Source organism: Lacerta agilis, chromosome 2 (genome assembly GCF_009819535.1).
Source record: "Lacerta agilis isolate rLacAgi1 chromosome 2, rLacAgi1.pri, whole genome shotgun sequence".
Taxonomy (NCBI): domain Eukaryota; kingdom Metazoa; phylum Chordata; class Lepidosauria; order Squamata; family Lacertidae; genus Lacerta; species Lacerta agilis.
In genome coordinates this window covers 21,819,958-21,834,095 of record NC_046313.1, presented here as the reverse complement: position 1 = coordinate 21,834,095, position 14,138 = coordinate 21,819,958, and the positions used below count along the sequence as shown (strand labels likewise).

Sequence of the window (14,138 nt, the reverse complement as noted above, 5' to 3'; positions counted from 1 at the left end):
TTTGGAGCTAGAAGAGGTGGGAAGGGAAGCTCCAACACTGGATCTCCCTTTCTGATTTTGGAGCTCTATCTCTGACATGGAGGGTAGATCCATTCCAGTCCATGGCTTGTAAGGGTGCCCTCCTTGGCAGGGACAGTACCTTGAATAGCTAATATACTGGCATAAAAAGAGGTTTTTCAAAGGGTATGTCTACACTGTTCTGCACAGGAGGAAGCATCAACATACACCAGACCCAAGTGCTAAAAGTTTTCTGGGATGTCTGGGTCGTATTGCAACCTTCACAAGCACTAAATTGGGCATTCCACTACCGTTCCTCCACGTCATATTACTTACAAGGAGGTGGAGGGGAGAGTTAGGAGATCTAATTTACAGCACCAAGACTACAAGCTCTCCTGTCTAGGGAAGCATAAAAATGTATTTGGCACAATCCACTGGTGCACCATGCATCTGTCACTATGTGAAATGAGCATTCTGCATGCGTTGCAGGTGACGATGGTGTGCATACTTTCTCCTACTTTGTGATGCTCTTCATGTGGAAAGCATTGTATGTGAAGCTGTGGATGCCTGTGGATCAAGTGCCACTAAAATCATGATTGCCGTGTGGCAGGTGCATCACTTACGCTCATGGAAGAGCAATTTCCATACAGGAGCAGAAGGAACTGCAGCTATTGTTAGGGTTGGGTGATAACTGATTTTCAACACTGCAATATCAATGTCTGAAATGTGTATCAGCTGCTGCTTCCTCCCCTAAGGGGGGGAGGAAGAAGTAGTTGAGATACATCGCGCAGCCCCATACCGCTCTGGCTTCTGCAAGCAAAAGGCGTATGAGGACTTGATCAGCTATGGGGTGGGCAGCTTCCCACCCACCCTGCAGCTGATCAAACCTCTACCTTCCAGCTCACATGAGCAAGGGCTTGCTCAAAGGCGCCTGCCTGCCTTTGCCTGAGTGGGCAAGCTGTGTCTTTCCTCTTGGGGTGGTTGGTCGCTTTGGGATGAAAGACACAGCCCACCTTCCTTGGTGAAGGCAGGCAGGCAGCAACCAAGCACACAGAGCCTGAGAAACATGTTCAGGCTCTGTGCATCTGTCTGCCTTTGTCCAGTTGGGCAGCCTGACTCTCTCCTCCCAGAGTGACCAAGAACCCCAAGAGGAAAGACGCAGCCCGCCCAGACGATTTGAGCTGCTGATACACTGTGGTTGCCACTAGCACAGCGCAGGGAGACAGGAGGTGCGCTGTGCTGGTGGTGGCAGGGGAGCCGCGATGTATCAGGTGACCCAGCACATGCTGTGTTTACAACCAAGACAAGGGTTCATTGTTTAAAGCAGAAAACACAATTCTCAGTCTTCAGTTTCCCCCTAAGATGGACATTGGGGTCCGTTCCTAGCCCAGATGATTCCTTTGAATTAAGGACACAAAAAAACTAAGTGACCCACAGATTTTGCAGAAAGCAAAACAGCTGCATGGCAACCTGCCTCCCTGCTGCTTCCTCTGCATGTGCGTAAAGTCTGGCTACAGCACACTCCCTGCTCAACGGCACGCTGCTGGGAAAAGTAAGGCCCTTCTGTTTTGATTTTGGTAGATAAACTTGTGCCGTGGAAGCCAGACGAACAAAGGCAAGAGGTCATGAGGAGTGGCAAACAGCAGAGCACGGAGCGACGGATGGGAGGTAGTTTGGAGAAACAAAAAAATGGGAAAGTGGAAGACCCCACAAGTGAGAGGGGAAGCCAGAGGTGCTCCAGTGCTTTTAACACAGTATGTTTCTTCTTAGCCAACCCTTTGTGTGTATTCTCTTTAAAGTGCTGCGTGGGTTTGGTATCAGTGTACTGTATATGCACATTGCTCTATACTCGAGTGTAAATGTTACCCCCCTCCCAAAGAACCTGAATTTTATACACATGCCTGCCCTTTTCTAATTTATGTCATGTATAAATGTACTTAACAGAAGTCTATTGATCTATGTCCTTTGTACAGTATATATACATAATACTTTACCCAGGCAGAATATTTTTGCAGTGACCTATTCGGGGAAAAATAGAGAAGTCCAACTTACTGTGTTGGCGCTCTGTTGTACCTGTTAATAAAGTCACCATCGTGTCAGCAGCAGCAGCTGTCGTCCTGCATTCTGTCTTGTTGTTTTGAACGGAGCCCTAAAGATGTCAGCCTTGATTAAGTTTTACCAACGGAACTGCCGCATCTGCTTGCAAATAGAATCCCTTTTTCTTTCTACTGTACACCATGCCTCAGTTGCTATTTTCAGAGAATCGTGTCTGGAGATCCACAATGAGAATTGCTTCCCATGTTGTGGACCCTCCTGCCTGCGGAGAGAAAGATATAATCATGTCTATAACATAGTAAGAAGAAACAACAAGAACCCGAGAGTCATTTATGTTTTTTTAAAATAGGAATTGTTTAGATTTCCAGATCCTTGTAGCTGGCTCTACCTGATCTTGCAGCGACTCCATATGCCTAAGATCTACTTTAAAGACCCCCTCAAATGTCTTGGGCCATGGCTCCTGCTTAAAATAAAAATGACAACCTTGCGGCTGGTTCTCGTCTCCCCGTTTGTATACCTTACGCAACTAACTTGTCTCATCCTGATGTCAAGATGCAGCGATGGAGACAGGGAAATGCATAATCATGTCACAGGTAAGTGATGCCAGACATGATGGAGGGGGCGAACCAGAGGTGTTGCCATTTTGAGAGGCCACCACTTAAGTGTGACTGCTTCCAGCACTGGATTGAGGTGACTTTTGCAGAGAGCAGTAATTGCCTATGGAGTTAAACGCCACTGATGTGGATATGAAATGTCCCCATTTACCAAAGAAAAGCAATACGGCTACAATCTTATAGGTGGGAGGGTCCCCTAGAAAGTTGCATATACACTGCTCTTCTAACAGGATACCATGTGCATCCCCAGAGGAGCTCCAAGTAAACCTGAAGAGACACATGTTGGGGTTGGCCTGGGATCAAGGAGCCCCTTTTTTCTTCAAAGCACTAAGAACTACACCAGCCTTCAAGGTGGCCTATAGTTCATTTCCCCTCAAGTCTTACGCATTAAATCAGCAGGGCTGAGGATGTGGCAATAGTTCTCTACCATGAATGCTTCTGTGTCCCACCTACTCCACCACCAATAGGATTGCTCTGGTTTAAACAAAATATGGTTATTTACTTGATCGTTTCCTTGCAATAAGAACAAATTCTCTGGGCACTTTACAGTCAAAGTCGAAAGTAAAAAAAAACAAAAAAACAACAGCATACAAATAAATGTGCAACAGAACAAAACCAAAGTATAAACAAGGGCTAACAATAGTGCAAAAGTTGTAAAAAGCAGATCTAAAATTAGGGATCCTGGCTTGTGTGCATAAAGACTTAGAGCCATGTTAGAAATCTAGTTTATTATAAAAGGAACAGCGGATGGAAGCTGCCCCAAACAGCACCAATTCAAAATATTTACATACCAACTTTCAACCCAAAATTATCAGAATGGTTTGGAATGTAACAAAGCATCTTAGTTCTAAAGTTTCCCCTGATATTCTAACCTTGAGTCTTGCAGGCTTCACTTTCCGTATCAGCTCAGCATCTCTGGGATGAGTTGGAATAAGCCAACTGGCATCGGCAGACCAAATGCTGTGGGTTGCAGCAGGGTGTCACAGCTGGGTCATGAGAGTAGTCCGCTGTAGAGACATTGTCTGCTGCAATATTCCAAAGAATGTCCAGGAGAGCCTTGTTTGCCACTGGCAGGACAGTACGGTACTCGGCTGTCTCAGTGTCCAGTGGTGCCTCCTCTTGGATGTCATACTGTAAGTTAAAAATGAGAGGTGGCTGATGGCGCCGTTCTTTCCCAATGCTCCCATCACAGGCCTTGGCACCACCTGGAAACAGATGAGGCATGCAAGATGTTAGGACTGCCATCTTTTAACAGGTATTCCTGTTGCAGAAGCCATGCAGTTAAAAGGAAAAACACCCAAAGTTCATTAGTGTAGGTTAAGCATGATACAATCTAGCCAACGGTAAGCACTTTTACCACTTGGAGATAAAAGGCACCCAGATTTTAACTGGAGGGCAGGGTGGAGAAAGAAGGGAATAACTAACTGCAGTGGTACCTTGGGTTGCGGATACGATCCGTTCCAGGGTGCCGTTCGCACCCCGAAAAGTCTGCAACCCAATCGGCGATATCGCACATGCGCGGAAGCGCGGTCTGCGCAGAACACTTCTGTGCATGTGCAGACCGTGCAGAGTGCTTCTGCACGTGCAGTAAAACCCAGAAGCAAACACTACCAGGTTTGCCGCGTTCGTAACCCGTGCCGTTCACAACCCACAGCGAACGCAACACAAGGTACAATTGTACTGATCTGATAAAAGGGCTCTTCCCATCTTTCACAACTGGGCAATCACATCAGTGGAAGCTAAGACACACTCTGTGTGTGTGTGTGTGTGTGTGTGTGTTTGTGTATAAAAACTTGCAGGAGGACTAAATCAGGCAAGGAGTCTCTGGGGAGAACCATAAAGGAGGAAGGGAGGAGAGGGACACACATTACGTGCCGTGACAGCCCATACTGCTTGCCAGAGGCGATAAGAAGACAGCCCGTTGGTAATTTATAGCTCAAGAAGCCTGAGTCGCAGCTGCCTCTGCAGGTTTCTATAGGTCTGGCCCATGCTTGACCCCATTCCAGAATGCCGGTTTGAAGGCCCAGGAAGGGTTAGCATTAGCAAGGCATCACACCAGTGTCTATTTTCATTTTGCTAGAAAAAGATACCAAGGAACGCACAGATATAAAAATAGCTGCAAGGTCACACAGTGTGGCATGAAAGCTGAAAAGGTAGATCTTGAAGAGGAATGCAAACGGGTGCCAGCATCTTGAGGGCAGTGCTCCTCTCTTACTGGTGACAGGCACACTTTTCTTTTCTGATTAGGAAAGGGGGGGAAAGAAGTGCCTTAACACTGGGCCCTTCTCTCCGCTACTTGTGGGGAGGAAGAATGCAAGCGAGAAGGCTTTTGAAAGCAGCAAGACCGGTCTGTAAACTATTAAAGTCAAGGCTGGGGGTAGGAGGGAAGAAGTGGGGGGAGCGGGAAATGGGTACCCCACAAAACTGCCTGGTGGCTTCATCCGCACTGCAGTGAGAAGTGCATTCAGGTATAGCAGAATGCAGGTGAGGTTAAGATTTGGTCTCTAGCTGCCTTGTTTCATTTCCTCCCCCCCCCTTTTAAAGTGCTCCGTCTTAGCTATCATACCTGCGCAAATGCACAATGTATTTTGGCAAAGTGGGAAACTAAGGCAATTGCCTCAGGTGGTGGATGCAAGATGGTGGCCAATGGACGACTCTCCTGTGCCTCCTGCCTGCCTTCCACTGGTCCTGCTGCTACTACCACATTCTGCTTGGCCAGGCTCTCCACCTCCTCCTTTTTCTTCCTCCCTAATTCCACATCCTCAGAAGGGCTGAGAAATTATGGGCAGGGTGTGTAGTTGCTGCCGCCGCTAAATAATTTTAAAGTTTAGGCAGCATTTTTAGTCGCTGCTGCAAACTATAGGGATATGCCCAGAGCTTTGCTCTGCTAGTCGGATGCAGATGCAGAGAAGCACCAGCCTGGAAAGATAAACAGAGAGTCTGGGGACTCAACCAACTGCAGGGGCTCTTAAAAGGTAAAGGTAAAGGGACCCCTGACCATTAGGTCCAGTCGAGGACGACTCTGGGGTTGCGGTGCTCGATCTCGCTTTACTGGCTGAGGGAGCTGGCGTACAGCTTTCGGGTCATGTGGCCAGCATGACTAAGCCACTTCTGGCGAACCAGAGCAGCGCACGGAAATGTGGTTTACCTTCCCACTGGAGCGGTACCTATTTATCTACTTGTACTTTGACGTGCTTTCAAACTGCTAGGTTGGCAGAAGCAGGGACCGAGCAACGAGAGCTCACCCTGTCGCAGGGATTCGAACCACTAACCTGATCGGCAAGCCCTAGGCTCAGTGGTTTAGACCACAGCGCCACCTGCGTCCCAGCAGGGGCTCTTAAGCCCCTTCAAAATCTGCTTCGATCTCCTGGTGCTCCTATACAAACCTAGGGGATACAACAGCCACCATCTGCACGCTAGAAGATCTGAGTGGATTTTGGGTGGCTAGCTGTTATGTTCGCCCAGCCAGATTCCACTCAGATGTCACGCAGTACCACAGCAGACCACGAAACCCCCATCCGCCAAGACATCTCTGCTCATTTGGCAGAGGACTGTTCCACCTGTGGGCCTAAATTCTCTCTCTGTGTGTGTGTGTCTATCTATATAAAACTAGGGCTGCCATATGCCCGGATTTTCCCAGACACACCTGGGAATCAGGCAGCATTTTGGCATCCAGGCAGATTTCCCTGAAATTAGTAAAATGCCTGGGGAAATCTGGACATATGGCAAGGGGGGTAATTTTATTTTTAAAAATCCCCCCAAAATTGGAAAAGCCCCCAACTGTTTTTTTTTGGGGGGGGGAGATGTTCCCCCAAAAGCTGAACAGATTTTTAGTTTTGGGGGAACCCTAACAAAACAGAATTATTAAAACTTTTTTAAAAAAAAAAATCTATTCAGCTTGGGGGTGAGTTTTGTTTTTGGTGGACTGAAGGGGGATGGATAACTGTCTTAGAGATACAGCCAAATATTTGATTTGGTTCTGGGGAAAGATGACTGGTTTTATTCAGAAATGCGTCAGAAGGGGAAAGGGAACATCCCACAGGGTTGTTGTGTTTTTAAAAAAACCACCTAACAAGCAACATACCTGTGAGATAAAATGCCTTGTACTGGTCCACCCGAAGAGCTTGTATCTCTCCATATTTTCCAGCTGCCCCACTGTTGGGATGGAACAACGTCTAGGGGAAAGAAAGTGCCAGAAGCTTAGAAAGTCGGCCCTTTTTAATGGACTACTGAATGGTTTAGTTTATATAAAAATATGCAGGGGTTTGTGCTGTGCAAAATGAACCATGGAAAGAGAAGAAGGGAAGTCATTGGTATTTTAAGGTTGTATAAATGAATATTCAAAATTGTAGAACAGAAAATTTAATAAAAATTATAAAAAAGAAAGTTGGCTCTTTTCACTTGGTAAAGCTTAGGAAGGAAATGCATGAATTCAACAGCATGAAGGAAAAGGCACATTTGTTGCTCAAAATAGCAGCTATGCATATAGCACACTTCTGTATCTCCTGATAACACTGAGGACGAAACTGGATGTGCTGTTTAAATGCATACAGTCATAGCTCGTGTTACGAACGCTGCGTGTTGCATTCGTCTCGGGTTGGGAACGCGCCGAACCTGGAAGTACCGGAACGGTTACTTCCGGGTTCGGCAATTCATACATGTGTAGACGTGCAAAATGACATCACGCGCATGCGCCAAAGTGCATCATGCACATGCTTCAGGTTGCAGACCTTTCAGATTACGAACGGGGCTCCGGAACAGATCCCGTTCGTAACCAGAGGTACCACTGTATTTCCATTTAACTTTAGTTTTTAAGTGTGAATAGCATCTGCTGAGCAGGTGGGCCTAACTGAAAATGTGCTTTGAAAGAGGGATAGTTGTGTTTAGTCTACGCTCTGGTAATCAGGTTTCGTAGGTAAGTGCATTGTGTTTAAATAAAACCTGCAAAACCTTGTTTCGCCAGAGCAGCAGTGAGACAATGGAAAGCCATGCGTCTGTCAAATATATCTAGCTCGCTTAAGTTGTTTTCCTGTACTCATCTATCAGAGAAGGCGCACGCACCACACAGGAATTAGTTCTGGGCGGCTGTGTCCAAGGATCATGCTGTTAAATATTACTGTTGGTCTCAGTGTCTCTATTCTGGATCAGTGCAAACCTTAAAGTGCCACTTATGGAAATCAGGCAGGTTTACTCTGACTGTCATTCTGGGCTACTGAAATCAAACTCTCCCCCCCCCCCCAGTCTCTCTTGATGAAAGCCGACCAAGCAGGATCCGGTTCTTAACATCTATCTTATTTGAGCGACAGCTTTGTAGTGCTCACATACATGAGTCAATATGTACAAGACAGCCATGAATCTGTCTCTGCAGAATACAAATCCTCGATTCTCAATGACCTAATCAACAACAACAACAAGGTTCTCATTTTCCCTTTCGCAGAGGTGTGACCCAAATCATTCATACATTTCTCCTCCCATGCGAAAACCAGTTTGGTGACTACACTTAAGGCAAGTTTCTCTTTTGATCCCTCCTGGGCACTTAATCCCTCTGGGTCTAAATTTCCCACATGTACAATGACCGTAACAGCATTCCTAGTGCTCCACAAGACTTTAGTATGGAAAATAAATACATTCACATGGCCATTTCATACACTAATGAATGGGAGCCATGTGCTACATTCAAAGCATGGGGGGGGGGGGGAGAGAATCTTGGGCAATAAGTAAGAACTGCAGAAATAAATTTATCCATATGTCTAAGTCCATGGTTCTCCTTACCCAAGACAGGCTGGGAATAAGTTTGCGATTATGTATTTTTTTTTTGGTCATGTTGTAAGCCACCTTTAGCATGGTTTGAACTATGGAAAGGCAGCATACAAATAAAAGTATGTATGTATGTATTGTTACACGACACCCGTCCCAAGGTACCAGGCATGCGTTGTAACCTTGTGTTTCACTTTGGACAATTAGGCACAGCAGAGACTGTGGTGTCTTTATGATCTATGGTTTGCACAACCTGAAGCCTCCTATGGAGGAAGTTCACACCAATATTCCAAGAGGTTTCTATCCCTTTCCTACACACAGCACTGCTTGCAAGAACAGACATAAGCATCTCTCTCTAGTACAGGTGCTTAGTCCCAGCCAGCCTACTTCCCATGGTCATCCTAAAACTCTAAACTGCAGCCCACATTGCTTCTTAACTAAGTGCTATTCTAAACTCTGCCCTCTAAGCACTGGCATTGCCAGACGGAGGGAGGAAACCTGCACCTTTGCAAATGAGAGTTGCCCTTTTCATCCCTTTGTTGTTGCCTCAGTGGCTCATCCTACAGCCTCTCAAGGAAATTATTTAAGTTCATCAGCTTTTGCACTTGTCTTAATTAGAGGATAAACAAAGTCTGGCAGAGGCTTAAATAAACACTGACACTGGCTTGAATACACATGTGAGTCTAGCTCAGGGCGTTTCAACACATAGCCTGGGGGTTGCAGGTGCTTGAAGCCCCCCACAACAGCCCTCACGAGCTTGGCAAGTGAGGTGCTGGGCTTTGGGAAAGGGGCGTAAGGCAAGTGAGGTGCTGGGCTTTGGGAAAGGGGCGTAAGGGCTGGGGGCCATCAAATTGTAGCCTCAAGCTCTCTGCCCTCCATGCAACAAGGCAGTGCATGGCCCATGGGTTCCGGGTCAAAGTACCCTTGTGGCACAGTTATGAAAAGTTGGGCCATCCTGATTTCCCGGTTCCAACACCCAAGCCTTAATTAAATTAAATTAGGATTGCATCCTAAATGATGCATGGCTATAATCCAACAGCACAGATGCACAAGGCTTTTTTTCAGCAGGAACTCACCAGAACTTAGTGAAAGAACAAAGGAGGCACCTCTCCCCCCACAAGAAAAACAACACTGCTGATGCATGTGGTGTAGAAGCTCTGTTAACATCTGTGAACAGGGGGGAGAGTGCCATTTTGAAGGAGGGATGTGGTTAACGCTTCACACCACACTCCCTAATTTGTCCCATCTGTGTCCTGTGGTACCACAAGGATAACAACAAGACAAGCTGCTGCAACGCCACTCTGTCTAGCGGCGCCAACATCAGAGAGCCTAGGCTGGGTCAGCTGCCGAAGCAGAGGGGCTTGCACAATGGCTGTGCCTGTGAAGCATAAACAGGCTTTCTGCTCCGTTTCCCGGAACAGCAGCGCACCTCTCCTCTGCTGACTCAGTGTGGCACATTCAGCATCCTCTCCAGAGCTGGGATTCCCAGATTACAGCAACAAGGGATGGGAGCAGAGAGTTGGCAGCTCATGTACGAAGTCCAAACTTCTCAGTTTCCTGGCTACACACCAGAGATACTCCTCTCCAGGTAAAAAGAAAATATAAAGGCTCGTTGTCAAATATCCATTTGGAACAGCAACCTCACCACAGGGGGAAGGTAAAAAGGAAATTTACCATGAATTCCTGTTCTCCAGGCTTCTCAGAGGGTACTGTGATTTATTCATCTTTGGGATGCATCAGAGCACTGCCACCCCCTGGCATGGGTGGTCCAAATGGGTGCCCAACATCCTCAAGACCCACCCCCACCCCAGATACCTTGTGCTACTTTTGCACCAGGAAAAAGAAGAAGAAGAAGAAGAAGGTGGATTTGATATCCTGCTTTATCACTACCCGAAGGAGTCTCAAAGCAGCTAACATTCTCCTTTCCCTTCCTCCCCCACAACAAACACTCTGTGAGGTGAGTGAGGCAGAGAGGCTTCGAAGAAGTGTGACTAGCCCAAGGTCACCCAGCAGCTGCATGTGGAAGAGCGGAGACGCAAACCCGGTTCACCAGATTACGAGTCTACCGCTCTTAACCACTACACCACACTGGCTCTCTCTGTCTGGTGTGCTGGGGCAGTGTTGTGGAGGCACTCTCCTGGCCCTGCTTACCAAGGACAGGGTAGGAGCAAGATTGGGGTGTGTGGGCAGCCACGCGGCACTCCCAAGTGCGCCCGCACAGCCCCACCGTCACCACTGCCCTGTCTTCATAAGTGGCACTGATGTCAGAGTTCTAGGAGAGCAGCATAGCCCCACCAGGTCAGCTGCTTCTGCCAGATGCAGCACCTATAGAGGAGCGTCTGTCAGCCGAACAATCCCTGGTGCACAAATGTGGCAGACGCCCGTGTGGTTTTTTGCTCAGCAAACCACTTCCAAAAGAGACCCGTTCCACAGTGCTGCTGAAGCACAGGGGTGGGGCAAGAAGTCATGCCAGGTGTAGCAAGGCTGCTCCTTCCAGCTGATCAGCAACACAACAACTTTGCAGGTATCTCAGCAGCCACTGGCAGCCAAACTAGAAGTAGCTGGCTACACTTTTAACCTCCAAAAGGCTGTTGTCTATTTAAAGTGGTGCCTAGGTATTTTCTGCCAATTGATTCTCCAGTTCTCCATAAAGATTAAAGTGGAAACTCTGGAAATACCAAGTCAAACAGGAAGCAGAGGCACAGGGTGGGGGGGGGGAGAAGGTGGCATACGGTATATGACCCCTCTTCCCCTTTCTCAGGAGCACTGATGGGAGGAATATTTTTGTGAAATATAAAGATAAGCATAATGAATGTATCTGAAGAAGTGTGCATGCACACGAAAGCTCATACCAAGAACAAACTCAGTTGGTCTCTAAGGTGCTACTGGAAAGAATTTTCTATTTTGTTTCCATAATGAATGTGTTCAAAACACACACCACACACTCCTGCTTAAATCTGAATCCAGTAGGCTCTCGGCACTGGTTTGGGAAGTGGTGTGCACACGTTGGCCACAATCCATACTTCCCCTATCCTGATGTTTCTTACAAAATACCATGTTTTCTCCCAAACCAGCTTCAATCCAAATATAAAAAGGGATGACCTAGCTGTGTTTCAAGCTGGTAATGTGTACACAGCCTTACTGGAACTGCTGTGTGTTGTGCTGTATTTCCTTTGTTTCATCCTGCCTTCTACCCGCTCAGAGCGGCTTTTCACAATGTAAATGAGTTGGTTGCCCAACAGCTGTCATTATTCATTCCTTACCCAGCTTTAACTGGCCACGGAACTGGAGGCAGGAAATTGTTACCAAGGCATGTTGGTTTAGGGTTTAGAGAAACGAGCTGGGACTTCTGGCTTTCCCTTTTTGTGCTCATCCAGCTTCAGACATGCTTAGGGCTGAAGACATGTGGCTTGGCTGGTGTCGCACCAAGTCAGAAGTAGCCTAGAAGTTTGGGGATAGGTTCCACTTTGGATTCTTTGAAATCGCCTCTGATCCAAACAGGTAAGCAAGTCTTGCACGCCACTCAGGGTTGTCAACCAAGCTGAGCGATAAAGAAATTTGTCACAGAGAAGAGGTAACTTTACTTAACAAGAGTTATTTCTAAGAGTATCATTTTGCATGCATGCTTTTAAGAAGCCTGCCTTGGCTGCTGGCAACTGACTTTCCCCGAAAGGGTTCTGTGCCTGGATAAGCAAATAGACTAAGCTGCACTTAAGAACACTCCTTTCCCAGGGCTGGTCTTTGTTTGGGCCATCCAGAGTTCTGCAATTCTCTGTGGGTAGCAATTTTTAAGGAAGCACCCTTCCAACATGACAGGAGGCTCTTAGGCTATATTTAACATCTGAAACATGTCAAGGAAAAGGATAACAAGAAGCACAGCTAGATTTGGTTTTGCTAAATACATTTATCCCCAGTAGCGATGTATGGGAAGTGAGAGCTGGACCGTAAAGAAGGCTGATCGCCGAAGAATTGATGCTTTTGAATTATGGTTCTGGAGGAGACTCTTGAGAGTCCCATGGACTGCAAGAAGATCAAACCTATCCATTCTGAAGGAAATCAGCCCTGAGTGCTCACTGGAAGGACAGATCCTGAAGCTGAGGCTCCAATACTTTGGCCACCTCATGAGAAGAGAAGACTCCCTGGAAAAGACCCTGATGTTGGGAAAGATTGAGGGCACAAGGATAAAGGGACAACAGAAGACGAGATGGTTGGACAGTGTTCTCGTAGCTACCAACATGAGTCTGACCAAACAGCGGAAGGCAGTGGAAGACAGGAGTGCCTGGCGTGCTCTGGTCCATGGGGTCACGAAGAGTTGGACACAACTAAACAACAACAACAAATACAGGTCTGCATCTAATACTGTACAGAAGGGAGAAAATCACAATTATCACACACACACACACCCTGCCCAGCCATGTAGAGGTACAGCTAAGCTCAAATCATCCATCAGTGGGAGACTCCCTTGCGAGAAACTGTCAGCTCTCCTAAATTGTTCTGGAATTAGCTGATATTTTATTGGTCTTTGGTTTTGAAGGTTTGGGGTTTCTATCATAGCAGTCCTCAACAGCTAGGGAGAACTGCTTGTTTTCAGGTCTGCTGTGAAACTGCTGCTCCAAATCCCCAGCTGGCACATGTAGCTAAAAAACAAACGCCTCCTTGTAACTGTGGGAAGTTAGGAAAAGTGCCCTGGAATTTGGAGAACCAAAGCTAACAAGCAGGTTTTTCTGCTCAGCACAGAATCTAAGTGGAAAGCTTCCTTCGTTTCATCAGGTCATCCATTGGCTTCTCTCTTCTTAGCCAGAGACCTGATGGGTAAAAGATGCTGAATATTTCTTACTGAATGCGGGGACTGCGCATCTGTTACTCTCAATGAGCATCAAGGGATATCAACCATCATGACCATCTTCAACAACAATGCAAACAGCTGTCTTTCTGTAGTCTCCTCGCTCGCATAGCAACAAAAAGCTACTGAAGCACTAGATAGGAAGAGAAATGGACATTAGACCCCTATCTGAGCAGCCCCAGGGCAACTGAGTAGTCCCAGGAAGATGAAGAATACCATCTTTCCCCAGTTGCTCAAAAGGCTTCATATCCATGTTGTTAAGGAGGATACATACCACACTTTTCTGTGTATATGACTAGGTTTTTTTAATTAGAAAACAATATTTAAAATTGGGGGTCGTCTTATACATGGTTATATCCTCCCCCCATTTTCTTAATTTGGAGTCCCCCCAAACAGGGGACGTCTTATTCACGGGGGCATCTTATACACGGAAAAATACGCTACATGCAACAACGAAAGAGAAGTCATTGTGAGTTTTTCCCACAGAGGTCCAGTTCGGATGTAGCAGGAAACCACTGAGTTTGATATACCACTATAATAATGGATGGTTATATCATTTTTGCCATTGAAGTGTTCACTCTTGAACCTCTACCATCTCACTCTATCCCTGGGTAGCTACTGGAGGCTGGAATATCTGAATTGTTGGGTTAGAACAAAAACAGACCAATGCTTTCAAGTCTCTCAAGTGGTCATTGACTGCCCTAATGTGAAACCATTGTAATGAATGAGACCCCAAACTGGACATACTGCACTTAGGATAATTATCCAGAATTTATGCATGGCTGAAAATATATCTTTGGGGGGCGAACACTGATATTATAATCCAAGTGAAAGTAAATCCGAAAAGCTCCTAAGTATGATCATGACATTGC

At 46.5% G+C, this 14,138-nt stretch overlaps 2 protein-coding genes across 5 annotated transcripts in view; one reads left to right on the top strand and one right to left on the bottom strand.

Moving 5' to 3' along the window:
• Positions 1-1,943, top strand: part of WIPI1 (WD repeat domain, phosphoinositide interacting 1) — a 44,753-nt gene extending 42,810 nt beyond the window's left edge. For all 3 annotated transcript variants that reach the window (XM_033138904.1, XM_033138907.1, XM_033138905.1), the window contains one exon: positions 1,579-1,943. In XM_033138904.1, coding sequence (XP_032994795.1) covers positions 1,579-1,626 — 48 coding nt within the window. In that variant the 3' untranslated portion in view covers positions 1,627-1,943. The remainder of the gene's footprint in view (positions 1-1,578) is intronic.
• ARSG (arylsulfatase G) overlaps positions 1-14,138 on the bottom strand; it is a 78,026-nt gene that overhangs the window by 2,148 nt on the left and 61,740 nt on the right. The window contains exons 10-12 of one of the 2 annotated variants that reach the window (XM_033138901.1): positions 6,751-6,841; positions 3,539-3,871; positions 2,071-2,314 (exon numbers count right to left, since the gene is read on the bottom strand). In XM_033138901.1, coding sequence (XP_032994792.1) covers positions 3,573-3,871; positions 6,751-6,841 — 390 coding nt within the window. In that variant the 3' untranslated portion in view covers positions 2,071-2,314; positions 3,539-3,572. Of the gene's footprint in view, positions 1-2,070; positions 2,315-3,538; positions 3,872-6,750; positions 6,842-14,138 lie in introns of those variants that run through there. The other variant, XM_033138902.1, reaches the window with a different exon arrangement.